We start from the raw sequence: 20,950 nt of genomic DNA, 5'->3' as shown, positions 1-20,950 counted from the left end.
TTCAAAGACCGTGGTTGTACTCGATACATGATTGAACGAAATCGGCTCGATAGAAAATAATTGCAAAGATTGGTCTTAAAATCACAATTAAACGGTTTTATGTCTTTATTGTTTTGACTTATGGGTCTGCAATTAAAATCACAATTTCAAAACATTTATATCTAAACCGCTAACGAGTAAAATATTACACTAATAATCCACTTTTTTTTATTTAAATATTTTTCTTGTTATTCCCTTGCCCAGGCCCAGTAGTAACATGCGACTGTGCTATCTCATTTACTCCGATACAAATAGACAGTGTGCGCGCTTTAGGTATTGACAGCCTCTTAATGTGAATCTGAATCACCTTCATGTTACATAAAAGTTGCGTTCAGAATGAAGCTCCATATTTTAATTAAATTATCCGCACTAGGCAATAAAGAGATAGTAAACCCAGTAATGTACATCACGTGCGCGCGTACTCGCAATTTATTTGTATCGCCGTACGAGAAAATACAATTTTACAATATGTGCCAAGTTTACGTTTTATTTTTACATTCTTACGTGTAACGGAAATAGCCCGCATGAGCGCAATTCGAGATATCTTTGACGCAAATTGCAGCCGGCTTTGCGACTTTTTGCACTTTTTGTTTTTATAGAAATGAGAACATAGTCTGCACTCGCGAATATACAGAAATATGTATATGTATGTTTACAGTACATATGGTGCTACTTTACCGCACTAGTGCGAAAATTAGCATATTACGTTACTGTGTCGAACATTTAAAGGGCCATATGTACTGTAAAACGTTGTACGATACATGCGCGAATAGATAATTCGCAACTCGTGTCGATTTAAAACACTCTCTTCGGTCGTGTTTTAATTTATCGCCACTCGTTTCGAATTTCCTATTTTTTGCACTTGTATCGTAATGTACTATTACAGTACATTTGGTGCTACTTTACCGCACTAGTGCGTAAATTAGCACATTATGTAACTATGTCAAAAATTTAAATGGTCATATGTACTGTAAAACGTTGTACAATACATGTGCGAATAGGTAATTCGCAACTCGTGTCGATTTAAAACACGACCGAAGGGAGAATTTATCGCCACTCGTTACGAATTTCCTAATTTTCGTACTTGTATCGTAAATAAGTATTACCAAACTCCAATAGTAAAAGTGACAGCTTTTGTTGGCATTTGACATCGAACTTAAAAATTGTATGGATGTTGATTTCACCAAATTTCACTGATATATAATTAAATTAACTAACAATGGTTGCTATAGTCATTAATTAAAAAAAAAAAACCCTTTTTCGCAAACAACTGCAACTAAAAGGTATTAAATATTCAAATTCAAAGTAATTTTTCCAAGTATCTAAAAATCTCGTGCACAGCTTTTTTTAACCTACGGCGCAATGTCTGTCTGTCTTTCTGTCTGTCGCATCGAAACTCTCCTCTCGTTGTTTTCTTGCGATGTTTCTTATCTGTTTCATAGAAATCGATCCAGCATTTGTACACTATTTCAAAATGTTGTAAGGCATTTTTGGAAAAAATGGATTGTTGTATAAGCGCATGCCTTACTAAATTAAAAATACAGAAAAAGACGTGTATATGGCGCCACAAAACACGTCATCAAGCGACGCTGCCGTCACTAAAAATAAACATTCTCATATTTCCTTGGCATAAGATCAGCCCTTCAAAAAAGTCCTATCATTGTGAATGTTCAAATAATTGAGATTACCAACGCGGAAACGTCTATATCCATCGTCTAGTTGTCTCTGGTTTGGCGCCAACTCTATGTTGGTATGCCTGCGTAATTCGTGGAATGAGATCGTTATGTTGGCGCCAAACCTGTCTTATTGTCAATGCTGTCATGGTAATAATGTGTTGACATTCAAGTATTGGTGTGTGGAATTAAAAAGTGGACTGTTTGGGGAATTGTGTCCATTTATTGGGACTAGGGCATCATTTGCTTCGTGTCCAAGTCCAAATGCATATTTACAGGAAATCTGTCTGTAAAATATGGTATTTAAATTTACTAACAAATATACCAATATTTTTTTAATTTATTTAACTTGCTATTTATTATCGACTTACGAATTATAATATGTATGTAGTTCCAACACCACGACACTGCAATCAAACTGACACAGTGTACAGCATGCTGCAAAAGTGCATACCCACTTAATGAATGAATTCCATTCCTAAATACACTTTTGCAACTGCTGTTCGTAATAATAATAACTAATAAATAACCCCACGATTTCAAATAGCCTAACCATACTCCAAGAGACCAACACGAATTCATTCTTGGTAATTCATAATTCGAAGTCTCGAGTTTGAATTTCGAATAGGTATATACAGTTTCAAATTACGATTGTTGAGTAGCTATTCAGTATTCCATCAGTATTCTATAGTTAGGTGACTTTAGGTGCCAATTACTGTCAGATAAGCGGATTCTAATTACTGCAACCTAATCACAGTAATCACCATATATTACAACTGAAGCTTAACGTCAAAACGATAAGAACTATTTTCTCATAACAAGCTGAGCAAGCCAATTTCAAAAGGACGTATGTCACGTGAATTTTATATGAAACTTCGTCATTTTGTAAAACAAAGCAGAGCAAAAACAATGAGGCATGGGAATACTTTTTGCAAGATAACATTTGCATGCTCAATAACATAAAGACATATTCCAATTGAAGTTTACTTTATTCTCAACCATAACTATATCAGGTGACGGTTTAATATTAAATGAGATATTTAGACATTTAGAACTTTTTGCGAAAAATCGTATTATGTGAACATAGCTAAATACGATACGTGGGTTTAGATTTCACCCGATGTGCTTGGAAATTGTATATAGCAATTAAATCATGTTTCCCGTGCATCTATTTTGTTTGATAGGTATAAATTTCTTGGTATAAAACAGATATGGCATGTGCTTCCCTGCCGAAGTTTTCTTGAGGGACTACCGTAATGGGGTAACAAGGACAGGCTCAAGCCTTTTTTAGAGAGGGGCCCAAGGAGGCAAGCCACTCTCCTGTCTGCAGCCCTAGGGTAGCGTGAGGTTCATAAGTAAAGTAGTTGTAGTCTGTCAAACAACAGACTATGTCAGTAAAAGTATGGGACCTGCATTTTTAGCCTTGTTTTTCTACTGACGGAAATGGCTTGACAGACTATACCTGAAGGAGAGTGCTACCGACCCATGCCTGGGCTGGTGGAACTGGGACTGCTCCACCGCGGCTATCCGCCAATGATCTAGCTCCTTGCTCCCTGGCACGGGGCCACCTGCCTTGTGATCTAGTTAATTGTCCTCACGGATTACATGATGTATTACCTAAAGGAGAGCGCAGCCGACCCATATCCGGGCTGGTGGAGTCGCAGTGCGGGGTACTGCGGGGGGTAGGGCGCCGCGGGGGCGCGGGGCTGCACCACCGCCCCCGCGGCCGGCTTCCCGCCGAACGCCAGCGCGCCGTGCCCGTGATCAGACTGCCCGGGCCTGGAACAAAAGAACATCAGGGTTAATGATGGAACACCAGCAAGAGGAAAAAGTGGCTCCAAGCAGAATTAATAAACTATAGCAGGGTTCCTAAAACTCACGTTTCTATAACTAAGGTTGCTATAATTATTCCGAACGGATACGGGACAATAGGTACAAATTGACATAACTTTAACTCACATAGGTACAATACAAATTTATTTATTGCACTACCTCAGAACAAAAAATGTACATGGAAACACATATAATACATGAAGATAGAGGTAAACAACAGGCCTTATCGCTACAGAGCGATCTCTTCCAGACAACCTTTAGGTAGTGGAGAAATGAAACTTACTTTACTTTTTTAGGTACTCATAGGTATAGGAACAATGTGATTAAACAGAGGTGACTATTTATATACATGTTCTACAGCGGTATTGATATACGGGACAAAAACGTAACGGGACGCGATACTTAAATATGGTGATAGTCCCGTGTATACGGGACGTATGGAAGTCCTACCTATAACCCAACCTAACCTATTCAATTTGAGTGCGAAGTGCGAACTTTCTCAAGTATTCCCAAAACTCATTTCTAAAAACGCAATCAGTAAATTGTACTTTTATAAATGAGTTATGGATAACCAGTTGCCCGTTAACCTGTCATGTCATAAGTAAATGAGTAGTAAACTCTTGGGTGTTCGCGTAGAATACAAGTTACAAAAAAAACTTAGCAGAAGACACCTCAAAATGATAACGATAAATTCACCAACGCGAGATCGTATGATAGTCTGTTCGGAAAGAGAAGGGTCGTGAAATGTATTGGGGCCGACACATTTTACGCCTCTTCTCTTTCCGCACAGACTAGCAGATACCTCTCATCCTAGCTTTGTAAATAAGGATGTCTTAAATTGGGTAGTTAGGAAATGATTTGACCCCTTCCAGGACAGGTCTACGCATTGTGCAAGTCCATACTGAATTTGTATGCAAGACTGTAAATGCCTATTTATTTTTTATATAGGGTTGCCATACGTCCCGTATATAAGGGACTGTCACCGTATTTAAGTATCGCGTCCCGTATTTTTGTCCCGTATATCAATACCGCTGTAGAATACGTATATAAATGGTCACAATCATCTCTGTTTATCCACATTTTTTCTATACCTATGTCAGTTAAAGCTATGGGAATATGTAGTTGCACCCCCCGTAACGCCATTACTACCCCATTGTCCCGTATCCGTTCACAATAATGATGACAACCCTACCTATATATATGTCTGGTGACCGTAAGTCGTCCGTATTGGTCGATCTAGTATTTGATCAACGAAACTCATATCATCCATTGTAATTCGTTATTTCTGTATGTAATATGAACGAATTTACAAAATTCAATAGCCTGCGCCGTCAGGGAAAAATTAATTATAAGTCATCTAGAACCGCCTTTGTGTCTAAAAACATAATCGGTATGGCCCCACGAATATTTAATAAATTACCACTAAGCATCCTAAAACAAGAAAACATCTAAGGCATATTATACCATTCAAGAATATCTCAATGACATACATTTGTAATAGAGTAGGTATAAGTAATTTATGCATGCGATACACATGACATTCTTGAATATTTGCATGTCTTTGTGACGAAACATGTAGTTTTTTTTTATATGTGTGACCTTTTGTACCATGTTTTAGCAAATAAAAATCTGATTCTGATTCTGATTCTCCAATTATAGCCTCACTATCGTTAACATACGTATAAAACTAACACGTGAATCATAACAAACAATGGTGTTATGGTAATAATAGGCATAAACGCCATAAAGATTAGGATGACTAATGTTGACGCATAGTACACAATAGAGTAGTAACCTCATAATTGTGAATGTCAAAGTCACAGGCATAAAATGTCTGAACTTTGAGAATCCTTTGATTTACGGTCTTGTGTTGTTCTGATATTTTCATACTTGTACCTATTTTTTTTTTTGTTTATACAGGATGAATATATAGGTCACACTGAGCAACTTTAACTACGGGAATATACTCTCCCGTACTAAATGTCAAGGTCAGACAGCCAAAATGTATGAAACAGACAAATTATTTCGCGATTTCGGGGTTGGTCCCATACTAAAAGTTGCTCAGCATGTCCTATATATCCACCCCGTAAATTATTGCAAGTGACTAAACAAACACTCGTTCGCGTCCCGTATTTTTACTAATAAAGCTATGGGAATTTGGGAATATGTATTTGCATATCGGACATGCGGTGATGCGACAAATGGATTCTAAGAATTCGTTGTTAGAAACTTTAGAAAGTATATGAGGAAAATCATGAAATTCTCGAAATCTCGCGTCTGTGCACGTAGGTGCCCAATAGGCCATAACATCCTACACATAATAGGCTTATTAGGTATATCCATACGTGCCTGCAAAGTTTTAAATTTTTGCTTTGATTTAAGTGTTCATTATATTAGGAAGAGAGAGAATTTTCGGTTCTTGGTGTTATACGTCATAAAGATCGAAATAAAACAGTTTCATATGTAACCTACTGCTTTTCATAGTGATTTTTTTGTAATATTGAGAGATATACAATAGGTACCAATTCTTGTATCTTCGGAAAGCTAATGAACTGCAGTAACTCACAAGTACCACAACTCTCGGATTGAAAGTCTACCTGTTTAGGAATATAGGTAGTCTTTCATCTAGCAACATTATACTTCAAATTATTGTTCTGTCATTTCTACCGTACAGAAGGTAAGGAACGAAATCTCCATGTACCAAAAAGTGTCATCAAAAAACTTTAAATAGGTGGCGCTACAATACCTAGAGTACTTGAACAAAAAAATCAAATCATAGACAGCGCAATTCACTTCGTCAATAACGCCTAGGTTCTTAGCTACTCTAGCGCTACTCTGGAGAGATTTGGAACTATTATTTATAGCTGACAACTGGACACTTTTGCAACAGTTCTACCATAAGAGATGCCACATTCTACCGGAATCCATCATGAAAAACGTCATTCGGATTTTTTAGATTTAAGAAATACCACTTGACGAAAACTTATCATAGTCGATACAACGTGCCTGCATTTAATTGATAAGTGACAAAGAAGAAAGCCAAGAAGATGATAGAAGATATAACGGGCCCGTTCAACGTGGGAAACACAAGTAATTTTAATATTTTATCTCACTATTTCCGTCTTTCTTTATTCTGTTACTAAACTACTACCATTCCAGAGGGCCTACCGAGAAAATTTAAATTTCGTATCTGCCTCTGCATAACTCTTACAAACTCGAGCGATAGATGCAGAAAACGAAATCTTGATTTTCCTGGTCCACCTTCTGACTCTGATACTCTGATCCACTCGACGCCATATATTATATAAAGTACAAGTAATATAAACATTAAACAACGTGACACAAAATCATCAAAACAGCGGCCTAAGAAAGCTTGCCCTTGAGCTAATAATATCGAAAGCAACAGTAAAACTAAAAACAACCTTCAACTCAATATGAACTGTAACCCGTCGCATTAAAACATAAAATCAATAAACAAGAAACAAAAGGAACTGTCTGAGACTACAGGACCCTGTTACACAAGTGAAATTCAAGTCTATTTCAACTCGTTAAGGTTCAAAGTCGTAATACTAGGAAGTAAAGGAATATAGGAGTATTTATATGGAGCTAACTTGAGATTTAAGCATTCAAACCAAAATATATCTTCATACGGCTCAATAAAGTTGCTTTTAGAATGGGTGGTAATGAAATAAAGTTTGAAATTGCGTTAAGCTAGCAGGGCTTTGATTAAATATCTATCTCGGTGGTTTCCATACTTAAGCAGGTACCGTAATATCACGTAGTAGAATAGAAATTATATTATCCGACTATAAAAGCCGGACTATTCTTTCAAGTTATAAAAATGTATGATGTAGATAAAATATATTTCATACTCATTAAATTTGTGTTTGTTTTGATTTAGTTAATTATATGTACGATATATGATGATGACGGAATTTCCTGGTACAGTTGGTCCTTTAATTTATACATTGATTTCAGAAGGGGAGCCAATAACATTTTAGATGCTAACATTTGACATAGGCCGCCTTCAAAAAACTTGAAAAAAAAATAGCAATGTGGTACTTAAAGTTTGATATCATTTTTAGGGTACCCAAAGGGTAAAACGGGACCTCCGCTATCCGTCTGTCTGTCTGTCTGTCTGTCTTTCTGTCTGTCTTTCCGTCTGTATGTCTGTCTGTCTGTCTTTCCGTCTGTCACCAGGCTGTATCTCATGAACCGTGATAGTTAGACAGTCGACATTTTCACAAATGATGTATTTCTGTTGCCGCTATAACAACAAAACCTAAAAAGCACGGAACCCACGGTGGTCGAGTCCGACTCGCACTTGGCCGGTTTTTTGTGTAAACCAAAGTTCCTTAATTTATTTGTGCTAGTTCATTTATAATTTCTCTTATATTATTCTAATTTACAAAGTTTACATTAGTACAACATTTTTACTTCCGGTCCGGACACCTCATCACACCTCCAATGGATGTAAAGCACTTTCTTTAATAATAATAACATAAAACGAAAACATCCTCCGAATGCATAAATTGGAATTTCCTGCTGACACCTTTCCTCCATAAATATTCAATACATTCGATGTTATCCCTCGATAGATTTTGACAGGATTCACGTGTCATTAAATTTGAAGTCGAATGACATGGACAGAATATCGGTAAACAGTTAAATATTGTATAGATAAGTGTTGTTTTTAGTAACTTTTAAATCGGTGTAATTTAAATCTTTGTAATTTATGAAACTGGTTATATTTATTACAGTTGGTTTTGGTTCCTTAATCTTTTATTTATATCATGTATTCACGTGGTCAGCAGATATGAATATTTTGAATACATGGACTCATTGAAAAAGCACAACTGGACTTGTGGAGATCAAGGGGAAAGATATTTGCCCAGAAATGGGAGACTATAACAGGCTATGTATAAAAAAACAACTTCAACAAACTTAAAAATAATTAAACAAAAAATAACCAAACGGAGATCTGCTGCGTCCACGCACATATTATAACAGTAAAGTCAGCATCCGGTCTGAGGCTGCAACTCCATACGTGTACTAAGCCTAAGCTATAGCACTAGCAAGTAGCATCACACTTTGACCATTAGTAGACCTTATTGTATTGTAATAAGGTATACAATTGGTCAAGTTTGTCAGTAGAAAAAAAATGTAATGGGAAAATCCTTCGCGCCTGCATTTTTAAAATGGCTTCACAGACTAATATTAATTTAGATTGACTGACCGTAGGTAGGTCTTAATGCGTTGTAATAAGGTATACAATCGGTCATCTGAGGGCCTACCGCGAACACCGAAGTTCGTAAATTGCGGGCATCTTTCTCTGTCACTCTAATTACACCTTAATTGGAGTAAAAAAGAAAGATGCTCGCAATTTGAGAACTTCGGTGTTCGCGGTAAGCCTGTGTCGTGTTCTAAATCTAGACTAACATGTTGGTGGTCCGTTACAGTGGTATGTTTATAGTTAGTCAAGGAAAGTGAAAATATTTTGTATACATGTTTGTTCCGTTTTCATTGAACTTACGTGTATTTTTGGACAATGAACCTCCTAAACTTAACGCTTTAAAATTAATAATAGAGAGAGACTAAAAAAACATTCACTACATTATTCATACAGTCTAATTCCAGCGTTTTAACCGCGCGTTTTTTCACAACACCCATTTTTGTACAATTAATAGATTTAACATCGGTAATATTTTTCGTTTGAAAAACTGACATCATTTAAAGAAGTTATCTCTAATGTAGTCATTACCTATCTCGATTTATATTTTCTGTTAACGATGCGCGATGACGGAAAAAAAAACCACATTTAATTTTGTCTGTGATGTTCATAACATTAAATACCGTAAAATGGGGTGAGTAGGAATTGCGGGGGGAGAAGGGATGCGAAACCAGTTTTTTCCTTAGCTACTTTAATTTCCGGGCTTAGATAGCTCTTAAACTAATTTGATTTATTTTTTCTTCTTTAGGCAACACTAAGTTGCAAATCATACAATTTTAAAACACAAATTAACTGTTAAAGTTGATGCTCGAAAGCGGCGGATTTTTATTTGAATTTAACTTCGTTTTTATGTGAAATTTGCCAAAGTGTTCATCAACCTTTCAGATTCGTTTATTGTATACAGGAAGCTTGTTGAAAACAGAAAAACATACGTAATATCTTCCTTATTTATAATGGTTCCTTTTAACATAGAAAACGTTTCAACCGCATTTGAGAATTTTTATGGGGTGAGTAGGCATGTATTGAGGGGTGAGTTGGGAAGACAACGGGGACAGTTGGGTTATGAATGGGGAGAGTTCGGGGTTTACCGGGATGATAGAGGGAGGGGGGGGGGGGGGGGGGGGTAGTCAAAAGTGTCTTACATTATGATAAAATGGTAAATATGAGTTAAAAAACTTGTTATATTAAAATGTGCCTTTTATATATTTCATACAGTAATACAGGCTATTATAACTTTTTGCAATTGTTAATATTTGAACTTGGCTGTCATTCAATTCTCATTTATGTTTTTGATGGGATTCACCTTACTAATTCCATATAGTCCAAGTAATTTTAATTTTTATTATCTAAAAAACTAACTTACATAAAACATTAAATCGTTTTATCTAGGAGCATAAATAACACATAATTTTGCTACAAACATAAAATATTCTCTAGAGACAAGTCAAGCTATTGTCATAATCCGAAAGTGTCAACCCTAGCAATTTTCCTATCTCACCCCATTGCTATCCCTTCTAACCCCGACTACGGGGTGAGCTGGAATTGCCTACTGTTACGTGTTTATTGTTGAAACTATAAAATGAAACAACAAATTATCATTGACAAACTAAAATTCATAGTATTCATACCTCCGGAACACTTTTTTTGTATATAAATCATCATCAATCAATGTGCCACTTATAAAAATAAATCTTTATACAGGATTGAACTTCGAGTTCGTCCCTACTCGCCCCATTTTACGGTATTTTTCGTTTTAGGTTCTCAACGCAAAATCAAAATTTCTTATACACCGACCATTCTTCGTGCATATGTCGTGAGGTCCAACCAAACCAAAACCCACAAGAGGGGAAAGCCATAATTCAAAAAAGTAAGACTCAGGTTTAATTTATTATATTAGAACCGTTTTTACAAAATATCAGTCATTATAAACTTCAAACTCTTCAAAGCAACCAGTCAAACAGCAAAGTATAAACATTATTTCTAAAAAAGTTTAGACAAGTTCACAGAAGCATTCCCAACAAAGTTACACAGAACGCCGCCATTTTGCAGATCTTTTTAAAATAAAAAGCAGAAAAATGTAAATGTTAGATACAATGTTGAATTGTTTGCCCTCGAGAATACCTGAGATGAATAACATTGTACATTTTTAAGATTTTCGGAGGTTTATTGAACTTTCTTTTTCCTGCAAAGAAAATTTTTGGATGCCCTAGCGCCGATTCAGACGGACTGCAAGTACTGCGACCCGACTGAAATTTGTATGGGAACTGCACGCCAACTGTAACGTGGCGTGGCAAGTTGCAGTCGGGTTGCAGTCCGTCTTACCAGTCCTTACGTGGGTCATTAATTCATTATCTAGATTTGTGCCTGCGTCTAAAGTCCGTCAAATACTAAATTTAGGAAAAATTTGACGGAGTGAGGCTGACCGCAGACATATAATCAGAAGAGCCAACCGCAATAGAAATCGCTAATTCATGAAATTTTAAAAAGCCGCAAATGTTGAGTTAATTTTTTGGGTAGCTTGAAGAGCCTATTAAGAGATATCTCCAAAAATCGACCATGAGCATGTCGGGCCATTCAGTGTAGGGTTCCGTAGTTACCATTCTGTCAGAAAAGGCTAAATGGGGACTAATAATATATAACGTAAGGGAGTACCTTCGCAACGCTTTGTACATCTTTTTACTAAGAACAGAAGACTTTTTACCCAAAAGTTGTCTGGAAGAGATCGCTTCTTAACGATAAGACCACCTGTGTTACCTAACATTTAAGTATTCTATTTTTAAGTGTATGGTGCACAATAAAGAATATTTACTTACTTACTTTTATTGGACTCGTATACCTATAGTTTAAAAGTTAAAGGGGGGGGGGACACATTTTTTCAGAGTTATTTTTTCCGAAAACGTTCTCTTTATCAAAAACCAGTTTTTTAAGACCGATATACGTCTTGAAAGCCTTTTCTAACGATAAGTACACCCCACACCATTGGATTAAAGCCAAAATAATAATAATAAAATATGGGATGGATATATTATTTCGTCGCTACACTTACTCAACCTCGTATCTTTATATTAGATACGTATATCAGATACGAATTTCAGTAAGTATAGCGACGATATGTACTTTTATGAGTAGTGTGAAAGTCTAGCGAGCCACAGTTTGCCTACCTTTATTTTTGGAAATCCACCCTCTGGGAGGAAATGAAACAGACCAAATCCCACGCGGACAAAACCGCGGCCACAGGTACTGAATCATAATATTCATAATAGGTAACACGATCCGCAAGATGACTCAACAGAAGCACGGTTGTCAAGTCAGTTATTTGAGTCCCACGTTAACATGTTAAACGTGGGCTGTTAAACCAACAGACGATAACATGTCAGGATTATTTTGATCCCAACAACGTTTGACAACGTGCCGACACCAATGATATATAGAATAGAATAGAATATAATTTCTTATTGGTATTAATCATACACTGTCAGTTACATTATAATTAATAACAAAATGATGATACAATTTAGCTTAACATGTTAATAAATCATTTAAATGCACTTAACTATAAATTAATAATGTCAACAAATTACATAAAGAAATTAAAAACAATAACAAAAGATATTAATTCAAATTACAATTACAGAAACGACTTATAATTACAAACACAAAAAAAATAGTTACAATTACAATTTTTTGCAATTGCAAACGAAATAAGTGGAAATGTAAAAATTTCAAAACAATAATTTGTTACGCGTGAACCCTGAGTCTCAAATGTCTCAATACTCAATAAGTTGGTAACACTGATATGCAGGTCATCTGGATAATTTTGTAGGATAGTAATTAGTATTTATTCATCGACCAAATAATCCTAAAATCTAAAATAGTTTGTTTCATCCGACTCCCAAAAGAGAATTAACTACCTCATAGCTAAAGTACATATATCCAAATATCCATATTGGGTTCAAATCCTGGTAAGGGCATTTATTCGTGTGATGAGCATGGATATTTGTTCCTGAGTCATGGGTACTTTCTATGTATTTAAGTATTTATAAATATGTATACTTATATTATATATATCGTTGTCTAAGTACCCTCGACACAAGCCTTATTGAGCTTACTGTGGGACTTAGTCAATTTGTGTAATAATGTCCTATAATATATATATATATGGAAAAAAATGTCGTTATGCGTAAGTTTTAATTGCTGACTCCAAAATTTACTAAAATCAACTAAATTGGTAACACTGCTACTATGCAGCTCATCAAGGCTTAGCAGAGACAAACGCCAACCGAAAAAAAAAATCGGAATGACGGATACTACGAAAAGTCACGTGATATTTCCATACGTCATTAATTAAAATTAAAAAATTTAAAGCTTTTTATTTAGTAGCTTAGAAAACAATTTACATTATCTGGGTGCGTCTTTATAAGTGAGAAAACACTTGTTCTAAGACAGCACCGCTCCACGCGGTTAATTTACAGTATCAGGTGTAGAAAGTATGTTAAGCTAAAAAATAGTTCATTGTAAGTTTCGATCGGCGTTTTCTATCAACGATTGCTCAGTTGCTGAGTTGATAACACTGATGTGCAGCTCATCTCACTAATTTCGAAGGTTTCCATTGACAAAATTAGGCTTTTAGTAAACTCCCAAAGGCCAATTAAGCAGTATTACCTCATTTGTTTCCAATTAATCTCGAGACACGTCTCAAGGACGAACCGTGTTTATTTTGCCTTTTAAATCTCCTCACGTTTAATCTTTAGGTCATGTATAAAATTATCGCGTGTGAACATTGGGATTTGTGCATTTAAAATAATACATTGCCGCGTGGGTCAAAATCTTTTGGTCTTATTTTTTCTTCAGTTACAGTATAAAGTGGTGTTACTATAAGAGTAAGTAGCTTAAATCTAAAATAGGCCCTTGAAGCATTTTACCAAGGATGCTGGCAGCATTTCCTCGTTGTACTTGTATCGCAATGCTGATAAGTTGTACGAGGAAGCCGCCAGCTCTTCGGTCACGTTAACCAGAACTTCGCGATTTCTCCAAAAAACTGGTGTGCGCTGGGACGCCATGGACCAGTTTCAACGCCAAATGGTACAAAATGGTACTCTTTAAGTCTTTACCGAGGCTCTTGCGTATAACGTCTTATTTAACTAGCAATTTGCAATGTATGCAGAATGTATGTATCTTCTGGTCAAATCTTGCAACCTTTTGATTTTTATTCGATTAAGCTGACACTTCACAATTGACATACAAATTAAAGTTGGGTGACAATAAAGTACACCGTGAAATCGTTATCTTTGACAAATTTGAAACATAAGAAAGTACTTACAGGAAAAATAAAAAATAAACACGTTTTATTTTAATACCACATAGTAGTAGTAGTAGTAGTAAAGTCAGACCAAGATAAGTTAGCAGCGATATTGATAGCCCAGCCTGTGCAAATGTTAAGTAAACGTCATAAGTTCATAGATGTTTGACTTTAAAATAACACTTGCGCTGTCTGGGCTATCAATATCGCGGCTAACTTATCTTGGTCTGACTCTAGTTAAGATCATCTAATCCAAATAGAGGACAATTTAAATTGGTCTATGTATTTCCGATATAGGTAAATGTATATTATGTATGGACCACTTTATTTAAAGTTATACAAAGGCAGACTAAACTTATTTTTTCGGAATTCTCATGTTATATCTTTCCGAATTCTTTCGTAGAAAAAGGCGGCAAATTGAAAAAATGTTATGAAATCATCGCGCATCGGTTTTCGCACTTTTTTACTGACAAATAAATGATTTGCCAAACTATGTTTTTTGCCCGTCATGTGATGTATGGCGCCATTAATTTTCAAACATATATCAAAAACTTAAGCAGCTCTATTGCTCGTGTTTATGGTAAAATGTTGCCAGCGTTAAAAACCGATGGTAAATACTTTTTTTACAAGATTTGTCTATACCATTCCATTTACTGGTGCCAGTCTCCAGTGTTTACTATATGACGTATATTTATTTGCATGACGCGCCCATTACTATTCTCAAATCGGCCCAAATTCATGTGAAATGTCCAAATCCCGTTGGCATCCGCGCAGGAAATTCGGGCGCCATGTTAGTAACGGTGTTGCGTGCGAAACGTTTTTATTCGCGAACCGTTATCGCGTGGAAATTGGAACTGAAACTGAATGACAATGTCAAGTAACTTTGCAGTCTTTGCACCACACTTAAAACTAAACTAACATTTTTAACACAAACTAAATAATATTTTTGAATTTAAATGTCATCGACGTCGAAACTAAAGGTAAATAAACAGATTAATTCGAGATTGACCGCTTAGTAATAGTTTGCTATTTAGATGTTTCTATGTGTGATGTGTGGCGTCTACAAGATTACTTTACATGAATGTATATATACGCGATCAAATCAGATCACATATTTTGTTAAAGTTTGGCTAGAGCAATATTTTAAACATTCTGTATATCTAATTAATGAAAGACAAAAACATTTATAGCCAGTGTTATACACGGTCGTTTTTTTTTTTAACTCCGTGAACTTCAGGGTCTCATAGCTAAGAACATTTAATGAAGCTAAATGGATATTTCTTTAATTTTATTTCATTTATTATTTTCCATAAAAAGTATTTAAATGCTTCATAGAAGAACGCTAGTTGTTGTATTTTATACGGGTATTATATTTAACTCAACCAAATAATTGAAAACTTTGACATATCAATATCATTTCGAAACATGATCGATCGTCTGAGATAGTACTTACGTTTAGTAGAAAATGTATTAACTTGTACTAAACATAAATCAATATGCAAACAGGCCCTAAGACAAGTGTAGCCGCTCGTATAGGCCTTTAAAAAAAAATTGATTATCTCCAAAATGGAGTTAATTAAAATACCGGTATCTTTGAGAAAGTTTCTTAATTTAAGATTAGTACTGCACCCTTACAATTAACGGCCTTAAAAAAAAAAGTGTATTAAAACAGAAGATGGAAAAAAAAATTCAAATACTAAAGTCGGTATTATATCTTTTATATTACTAAAGAATATTTTGTTTGCAGGCTTTATTATTTTCTATGAAACTGTGCAACACAAAATAAAGTCTAAACAAGATAAATTTATAGACAGAGGGCAACGAACTCTCACTTTCATATTCTACATTCTACTATCTTCACGATTCATCTTTCAGCTATTTTATTTGGTTAAAAATCAGCGATTAAAGATGGCAGACGTCAATTCTCAGTTAATGTATGTCAGAGCAACTGTCAGCCCAGCCCATATTCATGACCTCATTAGCATAAAAAACCGAGAAAGTATGCCGTATGCAGTTGCAACCAGGTCATACTGCATCAAAACAGCCTAGATACCCCACGCGTTACAAAATTTCTCAGAATTGCACTTGCGCTGTACCGTTCAAAAATAAATACAACCACTTTCTCGAGCTTATCTCACTCAATTACCGAGTAAAAACAACCCTAATCCAACCTAAAAGCGAACTAAATTCATTCGCATAAGGTTTTAATTCAAATGCGCTTGGAACAACATCCGCCATTTTGATTTCGGTGAGCGATGCGTCACGGCAGGCGGCGCGGGTCATCGTGCTAAACGCGCTATGTATAGAGCTTGGGATGTCTACCGCGCGGCGTTGCCAGCCGGCTCGAAGGTCATTCGATATGTCGAAAGTTACGTTTTGCGACAATGTTATACAATGTTTTTACTAGACGATTAAGGAATTAGAGTTAGAAGGTTTTATAGACATGGATATGTGTTCTAAAGATTTTCGTTTATATCTTTGTTTCATTTGCTGTTGCAAAGTCAATTGAATAACGTTTAGTAACAATCTGTTTTACTTACTAGAAAGTTATGTTGTCAGGACGAATTTAATTATTTTAGGAATAATTTACGTTATTTTCTGCAGTTCTTACTTTTATTTTGCCTTGATATAAATGCGTGATAATGATACGTTATGTTGACGATGTTGTCAACAATGTTTCTACAAAGATTGTAAAGGGTAGATTACAATTTGGTGCCTTGACCAGGATACCTAAAGAAGGCTTAAATGTTTATACTCATGGTATAACTAATGAAAACTGATATCATTACATTCTAACTTAGTTTTCATTATCCCGCTAGAGTGCTAAGCTAACTTCGCACCGACTTGAACATTACAAAGTGAGACTGTGTCATTATAATTGTCATGTTTTCATATAAACTTCACGCTACATATAATTGATATTGCCACACTTCGTCATTGCAACAATTATGTAGAGCTGGCTTGGTCGGACTCGAATGATCGTGTTAACGGAAATAGTATGTACCTACATATAAAAACAATAAATTGTGCATAAGTAACATCGTAAATTAATGGCGCATTTACTATATCAATATTTCTCAGAACAGGACATGCATCCTTATCGACATGTGAACAAGATAATGTGGTATTAACTTTTGACTTGGGTCAATGTTTGTGAATTCTGATAAAAATGTCGCATAACGAACAAAATATACGCTTGCGACAACGCTACGTACAACCTTTGACCAGACACGACCGAGTTATAAGAAAAATGAAAAGATATGGAAGCACAAACACATACACACATGGAGAATAATTTATATTATTATATAATTTGACATGGCTTGTGTTGACGCATTTTATAAAACAATATTTTTTAATTACCGTTTTTTACTGACATAAATAATTAGCCAGGCTAAGTTTTGTGAAATACTGCTATGTCTATATATGACTAAGTATACTTGTTGTTTTCCAATAAAGCATTTCAGATGCACTCCGCGCTGACTCAGAGGAAACTCATTATTACCTGAAACAAACATATAATTTGTTAAAACGCTGACAAGTGTTTTTAAAAAATTAAATTTAAATAATTTATTTTACTAAATTTTCGTATACGTCGTATTTCCAACCCCCGGAATAGGGATTGACAGCCTTGTGATATCAAACGACCGGCGACCTTGCGTCTCATCCACTCGGACAGCAATTCCGTATTTCCCGGCCTTATAAATTGGCAGAAATGTGGATAATTTCTATGTGTGCCATGTAAGCTACTGTAGATATCGCAAGATTTGGTCTTCCATGCAACATACAATATTAATTCCTTTAAGTTAAAACTCATGTGCGCAGTACCTTATGTCAGAATCAATCAAGTTCAGAACACAATAGCTAACTAAACAGGAACCCAACTGAATCAATACCACCGTCACTCAAACATTGTTGTATGGTCCACGTTCCACGTGTATTGCACGAACGGCGTAGTATTGCATCACACGAATCAAACGTGAGTCAGACTGTTTTGCTTAATTTGTTGATAACGTGGTTAATTGAGTAGGAAAAATAACGTTTGTGGTTTGGCGGCCTAGATTTATTATGTGTAGGTATCTTTCTACTTATCTTGACTATTATAAATAAAATATAAAATAAATATTATAGGACATTATTACACTAATTGACTAAGTCCCACAGTAAGCTCAATAAGGCTTGTGTTGAGGGTACTTAGACAACGATATATATAATATATAAATATTTATAAATACTTAAATACATAGAAAACACCCATGACTCAGGAACAAATATCCATGCTCATCACACGAACAAATGCCCGTACCAGGATTTGAACCCGGGACCATCAGCTTCGTAGGCAGGGTCACTACCCACTAGGCCAAACCGGTCGTCAAAATTATCCATCGGTAAGTGGACATTTTATCTATTTTTGTAACTATTCATTGTCTTTACTATGAATAATGTAATTAATCGTCAGTTAGTATATATAATGCGTCATTTGACTACGACACTCGACGTTAGAAACTAAAACTAGGGACTATCGCAAAAATCAATATTTCGTTATTTACATCTCTGTTACTCTTGCATATTCGAGCGATACAGCCAGATAATGAAATTTCATATTTTAGACCCTTTGGTTACAGTGTATTATTTATCCAATAATGATGAATGGGATATACACATATCAAGCACATTCACGATCTAACGTTTCATTTATATATAACGTAAACTCATGTACTTATAACGTAAACTTGTGTGTGATTAAAAAGGGGCAGAAAACATGGAACTTTAGCCTTTTTATCACTTTTATCAGTAATGACGAATATTTCCAACCAAACAAATATCGTATTATATTACCTATTGCGCTACACATTACTGACTACTAAATCATAGAGAGGGAATCAATATAGTGTTCCTTTAATGTTTTAAAACTTTTGGACACAAAATAATCAAACAATAATAATTCTTTTCTTCTTTTTTTTTATATGCATCAATATGACAAAGAAAAACGCAGCGACATGTAAATTAGTTTTAAAGCATTCAAGTGGCTTAATTATTCGCATTTGAACTAAACTTAACACTTAATTAACAACACAACACAAGCAAGTATGGGGACAGTCTTGTTATCAGGGTGGCCGAGTGTAAGTTTTGATTTAATTTATGTTTTTGTGCCCATCTGCCGAGTTAGTGTATTCTAATATTTCTAATAGTATTTGGCATAGTTATGAGTTATGTATAAGTGCTATGACGTGATTCAATTAGACTTAACCTTTTGACCGCCAAAGACGTCATATGACGCGCGCGACTACAGTCCAATATCAACCTTCATGCGTACCGACAAGGTTCACGATTAAGCGGCGCGTGCGATAGGCGTGGCGTTCAAAAGGTTAAATAAATATATCAAAGACTCTGTAGGTACGTCTATATATGCAGTTTGACCCATGTCCATTACAAACATAGACAGAGAGAATCATACTGTCTTTGTCTTACGCTGGTACTAGCAAACAAAAGAAAAGGATTAGTATAGTTTTCCTGATTCTTACTGACTGACAAGTTGTGTTTCGACTATATTTACGTTCAATTAAAACTTCCAACCAGACGTTAAAAATCCACCGAGTTCAATCAAAACAAAGCCTTGAGGAAATAATAATCCAATTCAGTCACATGTTTACACCATTTATTAATGTTAGGTATTGTTCTGACTAAAGCTAACTCATTAGAAACATTAGCTATCGATTCTGGGTCACTGAACTTTGCACGCGATGTGTTTATTAAAATGTGGTAGGTACATATAAATATTACTGTGACGTTAGCTTTATGTATTGACAGTTAATTACGAAATTAGGCTATAATTTATAATTGTTACAACAGTGAAGTACTTTTTTTATTATTATTTACTATTCACTAGCGACTCGCCCCGGCATCGCACGGGTAAAACAAAACCTTAACTAATTATACACCTAAACCTTCCTCAAGAATCACTCTATTGGTAGGTGAAAACCACATGAAAACCCGCTCAGAAGTTTTTGAGTTTATCGCCAACATACAGACAGACGCGGCGGGGATTTTGTTTTTTAAGGTATAGTTAATAGGTAGCTATAAAATCCTGTACGGCTAAGATGGACGGCTCTTTATCATTTGTCTCCATGCTTGTCACATTCTAACAAGTTTGTAAGTGCGAAAGGGACGCTGACGCATTACATGACACGTGATAAAAATGCGACCAGCGAAGAGCTGGCCTTCACCAGCAGCACACACGTCCACACAATGACTTGGAATGACCTCCCCACATCGGTGGGGAGCGACCCGATGCAGCCGTCACAGCCTAACGACGGACACGGCCACTCATACCTCCCGACAGGGAGGTATCGAAGGATATTCAGTCCAGTGCGACCATGATATCTATACATGGAATGCTATAGCCCACCCTACTGTCCCCACTACTGACCTATCTCGCTTTGTGACTTGTCGGTTGTGCAGGCAGCCGCAAAACCCTTTAGACAGCTCAAGATGGATATCATTGTACCCTATCACTTTTCAAGAATTGCCGAGTTCTAAGTTCCAAGCTTCCAAGATACAGGCTCAGCTCAGACCAATTTAATTTTTTGTTACAAACTTTTATCGCTGACTGATACTTTTTCCACAGACAACTTATACTCATCGAGACAATTCTAACAACTTACAATTAATTTGCGTTTTATCATAGAGTCCCCATGGCCTTCTGTCTCGATCATCAGACCAGCTCCATGTCATGATAATACGGCATTGTCATCCGATTTACATGTATTCAAAAAATCAGCTCAATCAGAAATCGGGAAGTGGGTCAAATTTATCTTCGAAGATTTGACCCAGACTAACAAAAATACAACATGCATACTAGGGGCTAGAAGAAAT

General features: G+C 35.7%; 1 protein-coding gene across 1 annotated transcript in view; it reads right to left on the bottom strand.

Moving 5' to 3' along the window:
* The window catches only part of LOC133529297 (bromodomain-containing protein 4B-like), a 111,844-nt gene that overhangs the window by 81,322 nt on the left and 9,572 nt on the right, over nucleotides 1-20,950 (bottom strand). The window contains exon 2 of the mRNA XM_061866994.1: nucleotides 3,330-3,491. Within this exon, the coding sequence (XP_061722978.1) occupies nucleotides 3,330-3,491 (162 nt within the window). The remainder of the gene's footprint in view (nucleotides 1-3,329; nucleotides 3,492-20,950) is intronic.

This window comes from Cydia pomonella, chromosome 20, assembly GCF_033807575.1.
Source record: "Cydia pomonella isolate Wapato2018A chromosome 20, ilCydPomo1, whole genome shotgun sequence".
Taxonomy (NCBI): domain Eukaryota; kingdom Metazoa; phylum Arthropoda; class Insecta; order Lepidoptera; family Tortricidae; genus Cydia; species Cydia pomonella.
Note: the sequence above shows the minus strand (reverse complement) of the source record. Positions and strands in the feature narration are given on the sequence as shown.